We start from the raw sequence: 13,360 nt of genomic DNA on the forward strand, positions 1-13,360 counted from the left end.
TGGCCCACGTTCCGCCCGGGCCCGCTCTCCCGGCATCGTGGCGTCTACGGACGTATCCACTTCTTCCTATTACCGAAAGCGCTCCCGCAAAGCGCCCCATCCCGTCCCGTGGACCGCGGCCAGGCCAGACCTGAGAGCGCGAGCCGACCCGAGCCAGAAGCGCTCCACCCAAGCCCCGCCCAAGCAGTGCGCATCCGGGACGGCCTCGCTCGAACAGTACCGGAAGCCGTCTCTCTACATCCAGTCTTCCACCCACGTTCCTCCTGTGCGCACGCGCTGCGTTTCACCGGCCGGAAGCGGCTGCCGGGAGCGGACGTCAAATCCGTCTCTGCGTTTTGAGCTTTCCGTTTTGTACGTGAGCGTCTCCAGTCCACAGTCGCACACGCCCAGCGTCTGGGGGGGGGGGGGGGTCTCAACGCACGTTAGCGTCGCCTCCCCCGCGCCTCCCACCGCGGTAAGTGGCGTCGCGGACACACCGAACCCTGCTGCCGGCTCGGGGGTCCCAGTTGGTTTCGGTTCGGATCTTTCGGAGTCGGTCCCCGCCTGTGGTGCTCGGGGCCCTAGGCCTTCAGAGGCTGCCTGCCGCCTTGTGTCCCTGGGCACCCGTGTCCCCCGCGCCGCGTGAGTCTCGGGAGATGGGCGTGCGGGGTGGATGGGAGCGCTCGGCGCCTGTGCCCGCAGCCTGGCGGGTCTGGGCCCATCGGGGCTCGGAGTCTGGCCCTGGGGTGGCGCAGACCCCGCCGCCTCCTAGGAATCCCCCGTGCAGCCCCGCATGTGGTGGGAGGACGGATGCCCGGGAAGAGCGCGCTGTTGAGCGGGGGCTTTCAGGAGCGGGACCGAGGACGGGAGAGCGCGGGTCACGTCTCGCACGCGAGGCTGAGGGGCCTTGTGGAAGCGGTGACTGCGGCAGGGAGGCCAGGGATGAGGAGCGAGAGAGAGAGAATGAAGGAGGGAAGATGAGGGTCGACACAGAGGGACCGTGGGAGCGGACGCAATAACTCGGGAGAGTGGCAGGCGGAGAAAAGAGCGAAATGTGGAGAAAAGAAAGGCGCCCCAGGACAAGGGGAGCAAAATAGCGAGCACAAGCAGAAGTGGGGCCACAAGAGCCAGGCGCTTCAAACGCAGAGCGGGAAGGAGCAAAAGGTTGCGGGCGGGCGAGGCAGAGACACAGACAGCAGGAGAGGGTGGGATGACAGCGGGGAGAGAAACAGCGGTGCGAGATCCGATGGCGGTGCCAGTGAGCCGGGCGGAGGGGGTGTAGCCGGAAAGCGGGATTGGAACAGGGAGAGCAGAGGGGACACCCGTGGGGGCAGAGAGAGGCAGAAACGTATGGCGAGTGGAACAGTCAGAAAGACTGGGGGGAAAGAGTAGGACAAGGTGAAATAGGTGTGAAGAGTTCCCCGGAAAGTGCAGGTGTAGGGAAAGGAAGAGAGGAAAGGGGAGAAAGCAAGGGAGGAGATGGGGAAACACAGGAAAAACAGCGGAGAGAATCAGGAAAGAGGGAGACATGAACAGATTGATAGAAATACAGTGCTTCGCAGGGAGAAAAAAGGGGGAACCCAGGTCTGGATGAGTGGTGGTTGATGGGATATGGGTGATTAAGTTGTGATCCAGTGGCCTGTGTCTTCATAAGGTTTTTAACTTGAAATTTGCCTGTTTGAATTGAACCGATGGGAAAGAGAATTACAGAACTCCTGTTTATACAGCTCCTGTATAAAATAATTTTATAATTATTTTCATTATAAATTTAGAAAATTAAACATAGTGGGGCGCCTGGGTGGCTCAGACGGTTAAGCGGCCGACTTTGGCCCAGGTCGTGATCTCGCGGTCCGTGAGTTCGTGCCCCGCGTCGGGCTCTGTGCTAACAGCTCAGAGCCTGGAGCCTGTTTCGGATTCTGTGTCTCCCTCTCTCTGACCCTCCCCCGTTCATGCTTTGTCTCTCTCTGTCTCAAAAATAAATAAACGCTAAAAAAAAAAAAAAAAAAAGAAAATTAAACATAGTATTACCATATAATCCGCCAAAGAAATTGAAAGCAGGGACCCAAACAGGTATTTTGTACATCTATGTTCATAGCTGCGTTATTCACAGTAGTCAAAAGACCCAAAGAGCCCTTCTATGCAAAACACAAAACGCTTGTGTATATTCTGGCTCAGTCCTCATCCAACCCAGCTTTCCCATCTACCATTTCTTTCTCCTTGTCAGAGGCAGTAATGCCCTCCAATTTTCTAAATCTACTGGTTAATTCATTGTCTTCATCTGTCTGATCAGCAACATGTTGAACAGTGGTGACTCCTTTACAGACTTTTTTTTAAAATTTTTTTTCAACGTTTTTATTTATTTTTGGGACAGAGAGACAGAGCATGAACGGGGGAGGGGCAAAGAGAGGGGGAGACACAGAATCGGAAACAGGCTGCAGGCTCTGAGCCATCAGCCCAGAGCCCGACGCGGGGCTCGAACTCACAGACCGTGAGATCATGACCTGAGCCGAAGTCGGATGCTTAACCGACTGCGCCACCCAGGCGCCCCTACAGACTTTTATTTAATGGCTTTCAGGACATCCCTCTATTGACAAATCTTACCTGTCATCTGTGTGTCTCTGTTTCAGTTTTCTTCTTGCTGTTCACTTCCCCATTTCTTCTGCCCATTTTTCCTCTACTCCCTGCTCTCTAATTGAAAGGGGGCCCCATAACATAGTCTTGGACATTTTTCTTCTCAACCTGCACCAAGTCACTTTCTGTGTCACTATATCTTATGGCTCTAAATACCTCGCGGGGTCCCAATTTCACAGTCTTATCTCAGACCTCCTCCCTGAACTCCAGATTGTGTTGTCCAGCTCCTTGACACGTCTGCTGGGACGTCTAACAGGCATCTCCACCTTATGATGTCCAAACATGAGCTCCTAAACTCCCCCAATTATGTTCCCTGCAGTCCTCCACTTCTCAGTTAAGAGTAGTGTCATCCTTCCTGGGGCTTAGGTGACCATCTTGGCATGTTTTCAAATTCCAGAGCATATTACATTAATTGTGTGTGTTTTTACTTAAGACAGAATAAAAAAAGGGGTGGGGCGGACACCTGGGTAGCTCAGTTGGTTAACAGTTTTGGCTCAGGTCATGATCTCACGGTTCGTGCAATGCCAGTACAGAGCCTACTTGGGATTTTTTTCTCTTTCTCTCTCTTTCTCTCTCTCCCCTCCCCCCCCCACTTCTGCATGTGTGCATGCACGCTTTCTCCCTAAAAATAAACGTTAAAAAAAAGAAATAGATTAAAAGAAAATACATTAATATGGGTAAAACACTACATGGTTTCCAAAATTCACTTGGGATGGGGGTGAACACTGTCTGAAGACAATGGCCGGCTGGCCATTCCTGATCTACTTCTGTGACCTAATACCCGGCTTGTCTCTTCCTCCCTCTTCCTCCCTCGCTGGGATAGAGGCACTCAAAGGTCTGCTCTTCCTGGGGCCAGGGTCAGCACTGCCTCAGGGCTTTCCCAAGGGTGGTCCCTCTGCCTAGAATTCTGTGACTCCTCAAATGCACATGGTGATCCTCAAGTCTTTGTCTTGATATCACTTTCTTTTGGGGCCATCTCTGACACTGCCCTGTCACATCCTAGCCTCGTCCCTACCCCGGCTCTGGCCTGTAATGCCTACTCCGCATGGGTCTCTCTGCTCCTTCCTCTTCCACTGTCTGGGTACAGGGGACCGGGGCCCAGGAGAGAGCAGAGCCTCAGGTGGGAGGTGTGCTGGGCTGGTGCCCTCTGAGTGGTTCTCGACCCTGACTTTGCATTGGATTGCTGAGGCATTTTGTAGTTACCTCTTATGCCCAGTCACCAGGAATTCCCCTTCTTGTGTTTGGGATGATGGGGAACAGACTCAGTGGTGTTGAAAATGCCCCAGGTGATTCTAATTTGTATCCAGCATTGGGCCCCAGGGCCTTAGCTCATCCATTAATGAGGAACGAACCAGCCCCGGATCTAGAGACAGGGAGAGAGGTGAGGCGGGCTGTCCTTGACATGGGGTGTTATTGGGGGAGCCTGTGACTCCAAGGGGAGGGTTAGTGCAGCCCAGATCCCCCCTGCTGCAGCTTGTGTGTGTGCCTCACCAGGAGGGGAGTGCGTTCTGCAGAAAGAGGTCTCTGTGTAGCAGTTTACTGTGCTGAACCCCTCTTTGGCAGTGGGCAGCAGAGGGCCGTCTCCCACATGGGGAGGTCTACCTGTCTGTGGTTGTGGCACAGAAAGGGGTAAGTTGACTCTAAGCATTAAACAGCATATATTTGACACTCAGGTTTGACGTCTCGAGACCCATCTTGCCTGGGACAGAAGCGCAAAGGCGGCAAGTCCAGGTGTCAAGAATGACTCTTTCTCAGGTAAAGTCGTATCTGGGTTCCTTGTTCTGTCCTCTGTGTCCTGCACTACCACTGGGCCATGCTCATCTCACTCTGAAGCGTCCCTCCTGACATGCTTGCTCACGTTCACCCCAGGACCTTATCTGAGCCCCTCTATCTCCATGCAGATTCCAGCTCATACTTCAACTGTATGTGTATTTAATGGAGATTGAGTCGCTTGTTACTATTTTTGAATATTTTTTTGCAAGAGGCTGCCTGATTGACTCAGTAGGTAGATCAAGTGACTCTTGATCTGGAGGTTCGAGCCAGACTTTGGGAGTGTGATTACTTAGATTTTTTTTTCTTCCCAGTGTTGTTTTTGTAAGCAGGCTTAACATTACAATTTTATTTACCTGTAATGCAATTCATACGTGTTTATTTTACCAGACATGCTGAAATGCACATGAGTAAAAATGATATAGAGAATGAAGATTTACCTATAAAAAGATGTTACTTAAAAACCGTTAATTTGACTTCGTTTTTTTTCAGTGTGTGTGTTGTAGGTGCACACGTATGTGAGCAGGAGCCTGTGGTGTGTATAAAACACCGTGTCATTTCAGAAATAAGTTTCATATTTATTTTAACTTTGAAGGTATGTCTGACATGTTTTCCATGGCCTTAAATTTTTTTCTACACCATCACCTAAATGAGGTAACAGCAGTATGAATACTGTCTGTGCACATGCGCCTGTTGCAGACAAATATATTTATCTTTATCCAGGTTTAAGTTTCAGCCATTAACTTGTTTCATATTTTCTCCATTAGGAAGCTCTCTGTCAACAGACTTTTACCGTGTGTCCATTACATTCCTGTGAGGCCCTATGGGTTCCATGCTAAAGCCTGACCACTTGTTTAGGGACAGGCTCTGCCACTTATTACCTGATTGATGCATGTTCCTTAGCGTGTGTGTGTGAGTTGGGTCCTGTGTAAGATGGAAACCACGACTAATTTAATTGGATGCTATGTTCTTCTACAAGTAGGGTGATATGTACCATATGAGAAGTGTTTGAAACTTTGAATAGATTCTATTGTCATCAGCTTCGCATTTTTTCGTTTCACTTTTCATTGATGCTACTTTGGACTTGGTCATCCCTGAAGACACTACTCGTGCTCTAAGTCGTGGAGAAATTAAGTGTTATATGGTGTATACAACATACTGTCTAGAACTTGCATATAGTCTACCATTTGTTGACGTTTTTCATTTTTGAATTTTATCTGGCACAATATTGTAAAATTCTTTGTAGTTTAGCTGATGGAAATTCTCTGGTGGAAAGTGTAACAAAGCAAAATCAGGGATTTATGACTTGCTCAAAATGATGTGTCTTATCCAATTACTCATTTATAATTAACTCTTATACCTCTCTGCTCCTCTCATTTTTCTGAAAGAAGTACTCTCCTGATGGCCTCTTGGTGAAATGTGCTTTCATTTCAGGAACTGTTGACATTCAGGGATGTGGCCATAGAGTTCTCTCAGGAGGAGTGGGAGTGCCTGGACCCCGCTCAGAGGGCCTTGTACAGGGACGTGATGTTGGAGAACTACAGGACCCTGGTCTCCCTGGGTGAGGATAGTTTCCCTGCAGAGGTTGGGAAATGCTCTAGGCTATCTTTGTGTTTCTTTCGGGAGGCGCTTGAGAGTCCCTGCCCTGTTTGACTGAGAGTGAAGCCCTGTTGATCCAAAAATGAAAAGCTTCACAATGAGGTGTCTGGATTTGAAGTGCCCCCTTTCTTCCGATGATGTGCTCACTACATGCAGGTTAGTGGTGGCGCTAGAAGTTGAGGAGACACAGGACTTTATGTCAAAACTTTAAAACATCGGATTGCCTGGTTTTACTCCTGTACTCTTGATTCAGTAGTTCTAGGAAGAGAGCTGGATATCTGCATTTGTCAAACATTCAAGCATTTGGAAGATGTAGGTCGGTCACTGAACAAGTCTGTGAAATGCTATTCACAACCCGCCTATGTTGAATGTCCTTGGTCTCAGCTGTCCAGGGACTGGGATTAGTTTATGGAAAAGCTGCAGGACATCATCTACCGGTTTCCATGTCAGCAAGACCCTCTTTCTGAGCTGAATACCATCTCCACTGTGGAGGAAGGAAGAGCCTTGCACGGCCAGGAGTGGGGTGAAACTAGCGGCAAAACCCAGGTGGGTGGGAAGGTATGAAAGATGTGAAGGCAAGTGAGGGTCAGATGGCAGAGGGGAATTGACTCCCTGAAATGTTGTTTGGGACATTCTCCCCGGGTGGGAGAGGTGTTTGGAAAAGAAGAGTTGATCTCTTGTGGGGTCTCAAAGGAGGGTGTTATTCTCCTCCTTCACCCTCTTCTTGGTGTGTGCATGTCTCCTGCCCTCCTCAGTGGTAGTGCAGCTCCTGGCAGCGACAAGGGCAAAGTCTTTGTCACGACCCAGGCATGCCCTTCTCTGCCCCCAGGAGTCCTTACTGGTTCGACCTTGGGGAGCACATGGAGGGCTGTTTGTAAGGGGCGTCTTCCTTTGTTGCATCTCCTTCTCTAGTCAGTCACACAGATCTTAGGTGAGGCCCCCTTCGTCCTGACTGTGGGCCTTCTCCAGCTTGTATCCTGTTTCATGTGCTTGAGTGACCTGTCATGATGGGAACACTCTTTGCATCTTGGGCCAGAGGCAGGTGCATGGGCTGTCCCAAGCCCTCTGCCTGCTCCATGCCTCTGCCATTTCTTCATTTCCACTTTCACGCTGTAGGGGCATGTGTACTGGGAATGGAGTGATTGTTTCAAGATTGTTACTCAGCAATGCTGTAAAGACAGTGTGTGGCGGGGGGCGGTCAGCTGGGGGGACCTTTGTTTGATCCCCAGTCCTTCGTGGGGACCGTATTTCAGGCTTTGGGCCATCAGCCAGGAGTCTGTAGGTAGATCCCAGGTCCTGTTTCAACATCCCACAAAGTATAACCCCTTTCCTTAGTCTCTTATCTTCTTTGTCTCTGTCTTGCAGGTCTTCCTTAGTCTGGGAGTGTGGGAAAACCTTGGCTCTCCCTGATTTCATAGTCTCCTAAGTTTGTGTGGTTTTGCCTCTGAAACTTTCTGGGTTGTGAAATACACTTCCTTAGCGTCTGAACTTTTATCCTCGTATTTTCTGTTGTGATAACCTACCCATTATGTACTGGACGACTTGTGTGGTGAACTCTTCCATACAAAGTTTTAGTGGTAAAAAGAACATTCTAGATGCAGAACACTTATATTTAGATGTCAAAGCACCATTCTGCTAAGTGGAGTTGTGCCCCCAAAGCACCTGAGTAGAGTGGTCAGCATGTTCCAGGATGCTGGCATCGAGTGTAGCATGAGAGCCTGGCTTAGGGCTCCAGGACTTCTGGTTTTTGGAGTGTCACAAAAGTGTCTCTCAAGGGCACAGTGGTAATAGGGATCGAGTACACTAAGGGTCATCCCCCTTTGATTTGGCGTGAAGAAATACAGGAAATTATTCTAGTGAGATCTTTGTCTGCCTTCAGAAACCCGTCTTTGAGACTGTTGACTAAACTAATATTCATACAACAGTATTCATTCCATGTGTATGCCCTTGTTCCTCCTCAAGTTAGTGTTGTTAGTCTTATACCTGCAATTTGTGGGACTGTTTAATCAGTGAATGAATGTTGTCTCATACATTTTACAAGATTTCCTTCCTGAGCGTTAAGGGTTATGGGTGAGCAGCACGCCTTTTCCCAAACCTATATAACCTCTAAAATGGGGTGAGTAAAATCATAGTTACCCTTTCTGCATGAGTTTTGCTTGATATTATAACACATTATTAATAAATGCTTTTCTTGGGGCTCCTGGGTGGCCCACTTGGTTAAGCTTCTGACTCTTGGTTTCAACTCAGGTCGTGATCCCACAGTTCCCTAGATCAAGCCCTACATTGGGCTCTGCACTGACAGTATGGAGCCTGCCTAGAATTCTCTCTCACTCTCTTTATCTGCCCCTCCTCTCCTCAAGCTCTCTCTCTCTCTCTTTCAAAATAAATCAATAAACATTAAAATAATAAATACTTTTCTCTTTTGAGTGAATTTGGATTTTAAAATTGGGAATATTGGATATCTTGAGAATATAGTTTTGTTATGAAATGACTGTTAATTCCAGAATTATAAAAATTTCGTCCATAAACAGTTATATAAGATATCATCCTTTTCTATAGTATGTTTTAATTTGTCTAAAGATAACTTGTTGGGTTTTATATAAATTTGATATATTTTTTAATTTCAGTTCAAATGTTTTATTTTAGTCATCTCAGTTTATAGATCCACCGTGTAACTCTGAGTATACTGAACTAATAGTTAAATATCTAATTTTACTTTATAGCAACATGACCAATTTCTTTCATGTACTTCTTCATCACTGTTACTTATGGCATAGATCTCTACAAAATTTTTAAGGTTCTGGAAATTCCATTTTTCAGTTAACCCATGATTACTATTTTGTTTCTCATCTTCTATTTAACCTGAACTCTAAGGCTCACGTTGTTCTTGTTGACCCACATACCGCTGTCCTGTTGTTCTGCCACCATTATTGTTTCCTGTATTGTTGGTACCTCTGCACAGCCAACCTCTTCCATTGATCTTTGGAACTGGCAAATATTGTTTCTGCCCTTAACTGCTACTGGTAATACCACCTTCATTAGAAGTTATTCCTTGTTGTTTTGGTCATATGACCCTTAAGGTTGTCTATAGTCTCCTGATAATTTTGTGAAGTCAGGATTTATTAATTTTGGGCAAGTGCATGTTATTTTTATTCATTCATGATAATTATATGTTTTTTAATACATTTGGTGGTAGCATCCCTCACCTCATGTACGTTTCATGGCGATAGATAGATCCAGTGATAGAACTGCAGAGTATGAGAGGAAGCTAGCCTAGGAGACACTATTATTTTTACATTATATAAATAGACTTAGTTTCAAATTTTTTAATCTATTGTGAAATTAATAACTTCAGTTGTTAGCTAGTTTAAAAAGAATTTCTAATTAAAGTAGAATTCACATAACATAAAGTTAGCCATTTTCAAGTGAGCAGTTTGCATATTTACAGGTTGTTCAACTACCATGTTTGCCTAGTTGCACATTTCCATCACTCCAGTTTACCCATTAAGCAGTTTTTCCCCAATTTCCTCTGTCCCCAGTCCCTGAAACAACAGTCTGCATTCTGTCTCTGTTTAATCTGTTTGTAGATTTTCTTTTTCTATTTTGTCTGGACTCTTCACAGCCCTTTGCAATTCTGTATGTATTTAAAATTTTTTTAATGTTTGTTTTTTTTTTGAGAGAGAGCAGGAGCAGGGGAGGGGCCAGGGGGAGGGGAGGGGGAAGAGGATCCAAAACAGGCTCCACATTGACAGCAGCGAGTCCAACGTGGGGCTCAAATTCACAAACAGCGAGATCATGACCTGAGCTGAAGTCGGACGCTTAACCGACTGAGCCGCCCAAGCGCCCCATGTTTTGCACTTATTTAAAAATGGTTTTTGGAGTTTTGACATGTCTATGTAGGGTCTCCAGATCACTTTGGTCAATATTGCCTTTTTTTTTTTTTTTTTAAGTAGGCTTCATGCCCGGTGTGGAGACCCATACAGGCTTGAACCCACGACCCTGAGATCAAGACCTGAGCTGAGAACAAGGTCATTTAACTGACTGAGCTACCCAGGGCCCTCATATTGCCATCTTGAAAAATATGAAATCTTCCAATCCATAATTATGTATTGTCTTTCTCTTTATTTATGTGTTTAATTTCTCTGAGCAGCATTTTACAGTTTTCAGCCTATAGGTCTTTCACATCCTTGGTTAAAATTTATTTCACAGTATTTTATTCTTTGGATGGTACTTTATACTTGATACCATGTTTAAAATTTCCTTTTCAGATTGTTCATTATAGTGTGTAAAACACAAGTGAATTTTGGTACCATATCCTGCAACTTTCCTGACATCTTTTTAAACATTAGCAGGTTGTATGTGTGTTGGGGGGTATGTCAGTGTGGAGCCCACTTTGGATCCTCTTTCTCCCTCTCTCTTTCTGGCCCTCCTCTGGTCCTGCTCTTTCAAAAGTAAACAAATGTAAAAAAAAATTTTTTTAAAGAAAGTGCATAACATGACTCAAAACATACAGAACTGCAAAGGGCTGTGAAGAGTCCAGACAAAATAGAAAAAGAAAATCTATAGAACAGATATATTTTATATATTTACATATATGTATATTATATATATTTATTTATCTGTGTCATTTTCACACAGAGATAATTTTCCTTTTTCTCTTCTATTATCTATGCTTGTTTTCCTTTTTTCTTGTTTTATTGCTTTGGTTAGAACTTGCAGAATAGTGTTAGATACCAGCAGTGAAAGTGGATATTCATGTCTTATTTCTTATCTCAGGGGGAAGTTTTTTACTGTTTCTTAGAGGATATTAGCTGTAGTTTTTCATAAATAATCTTTAAAGGTTGAGGAAGGTCACTTCTGAGTATGCTGAGTGTTTTGTCATTTAAGAGTTCTAGAATTTTTCAGATATTTTGCATACAATGAGATCATTAGGTTTTGTTTTTCTTTTTGTCTTCCTACTATTAATGTGGATTGTAACGTTGACAGATGTTTATATGTTGAACTTTCTACCACTGAATTCTTGGAATAAGTCCCTTTTACTTATGTTGTGTGATTTTAATATGCTTTCTATTTAGTTGGCTGGCATTTTGCTGAAGACTTTTACATCTTTATTAATAAGGGTATTGTTCTGTAGTTTTCTTGTGATATCTTTGTCTGGTTTGGAATCAGAGTAATGTTTGCCTCAGAATAAACTAAGAAGTGCCATTGTTTATTCCTTGTAGTGTTATTTTAGTTATAAGGAACTTCCTCACCTTTTGTTTCTCTAGTAAGTCTTAATTTCTCCCTTATTTTCAAAGGACAGGGTTTCTGGAGATTGAATTGATTGCCAGGTTTTTGTTTTTGTTTTCTTTGTCAACACTTTAAATATGTTATCCCATGGTCTTTTGCTTCATGGTTTGGCTGAACATTCAGCTCTGAAAGTTATTGTGTGTGCTTTCTACATGACGCTTCTCACTTCTTGCTTTCAAGATTCTCTTTTTACCTTTGTCTTTCCACGTAGTGATCATGACTTGTTGCAGTGTACGTCTCTCTGAATTTTTCTTAATTGTGTGTTCATTGAGTACTTAGATTTGTAGATTCATGTCTTTTAACAGTTACAGAATTGTCTACCATATTTTCTCCATATTCCTTTGCCTCCTTCCCTTTCTTTGTGGGACTCTCATTGTTCATATATTGTTCCCCATGATGTTGTCTGGTAGGACTATTAGACTCTGTTCATTTGTATTCATTCTTGTGCTGCTCAGACAAGGTGATTTCAAATGACTTCCCTACTAGTTTGCTGAATCTTATTTCTACCTCATGAAATCTGTTATTGAACTTCTCTGTGAAGTTTTCATTTTGTGTATTTTACACTTTGAGTATTTTACATTTAAACTTGAGAAGGTGTTTTGTTTCATCTTCCATGTTCTGTCTCTTTATTGATATTCTCTGTTTATTTAAACACAATTTTTCTGATTTCTTTTTAATTCTTTGCCCACCATTTCCTTTAGCTTAAGTAGTTGATTTAAAGTGTTTGTTTAATAATTCCAAAGTTTGGGCTTCGTTAGGGTCAGGATTTGTTATTTATTTTTCTGTATGGGTCGCACTTTATTGTTGTGTTGCCTCCTTTGTACCTTCTTATTAAAAAATGGGACATTATTAGGGCACCTGGGTTGCTTAGTTGGTTGAGTGACCAACTTTGGCTCATGTCATGATCTCATGGTTTGTGAGTTTGAGCCCTGCGTTGGGCTCTGTGCTGACAGCTCAGAGCCTGGAGCCTGCTTCTGATTCTGTGTCTCCCTTTCTCTCTCCCCCTCCCCCACTCATGCTCTGTCTCTTTCTGTCTCAGAAACAAACAAAATTTTAAAAAACGGGACATTATGAATATGAATATGCTGATACTTTGGAAATCATAATATTCTCCCTTCCTAGGGTTTTTTATGTCTCTTGTGATTGCTGCTGTGTGTTTGTTTCTTTCAACAAATTTTCTGTGGCATATTTTCTTTGCTACAGGTAGCCACTGAAGTCTTTGGTTCACTTATTGGTCAGCTAGTGATTCAACAGATTTCCTGAAACAGCTGGAACCAAACACAAAACAAACCAACTTTCCATACTTTGTAGATGAGTGTGTGTGTCTTGGGGAGTGCATGAAACACACAGTACAGAAGTTTACAGTGGTGCCTTCCCTTCACTTCTGCTTGCTCAGAATCTTGTGGTCAGCAGGAGGTAAAAGCTTGGGGTTTTCTCAAGTCTTTTCTTATGAGCCTGGTCCTGGACATACCTGTATCCTTCTAGAGTCCCTGGAATATGTAGGGGGACTTCAGAGCCTTATTCCCCACTGCACCTCACTCCCCAAGGTTTTTCTTAGGGTTTTGGTTTGTCCAGTACTTGCCCCAATTGTTATCCCTTTCCCTAGATGGCAGTGGCTACTACATTTACCTTTAAATGTTTGTGACAAATGGCCCTTAGTTATCACTTCCACCTAGATAGAGATGTGAGGTAGGCCAAAGAAGGGTAGACACTTTAAGCCAGTCCCTCAGGGAGCCAGCAGACAGATTGAAACAAACAAATGACTAGTCACAATTCTTTAAAGGCTCCCATCTTCAAGGCCATTTCCTAGCTGGGGTGCGGAGCACAGAGTCACAGCAAGTTAAAACAAATACCTTTTTCTTGATTAAGAGTGTATCTGGTGCCTAGAATCCTGTGACTAATTTCTAGAGTCTTATAAATTTCATTCTGACAATTTTTGCTAGTTTATCTCCTGCTTTGTAAAAAGAGGTACATTTGGAGTTCCCTTCTTGCCATTTTGATGTCACAGTTCCTCATTGTTAATTTCTGTAATATTACTTATTTATCAGAACTTCTATTTCAAAATATTCATGTTTTCCATTGATGATATTAT

The 13,360-nt window shown here is 44.3% G+C and overlaps 1 protein-coding gene across 1 annotated transcript in view; it reads left to right on the forward strand.

The window, feature by feature from the left end:
* The first annotated feature begins 231 nt into the window (after positions 1 to 231).
* LOC113597602 (zinc finger protein OZF-like) overlaps positions 232 to 13,360 on the forward strand; it is a 41,403-nt gene continuing 28,274 nt past the window's right edge. The window contains 5 exon segments of the mRNA XM_053210972.1: positions 232 to 454; positions 4,284 to 4,975; positions 5,815 to 5,941; positions 6,296 to 6,299; positions 12,585 to 12,601. Coding sequence (XP_053066947.1) covers positions 4,742 to 4,975; positions 5,815 to 5,941; positions 6,296 to 6,299; positions 12,585 to 12,601 — 382 coding nt within the window. The 5' untranslated portion in view covers positions 232 to 454; positions 4,284 to 4,741.

Source organism: Acinonyx jubatus, chromosome E2 (genome assembly GCF_027475565.1).
Source record: "Acinonyx jubatus isolate Ajub_Pintada_27869175 chromosome E2, VMU_Ajub_asm_v1.0, whole genome shotgun sequence".
Taxonomy (NCBI): Eukaryota; Metazoa; Chordata; class Mammalia; order Carnivora; family Felidae; genus Acinonyx; species Acinonyx jubatus.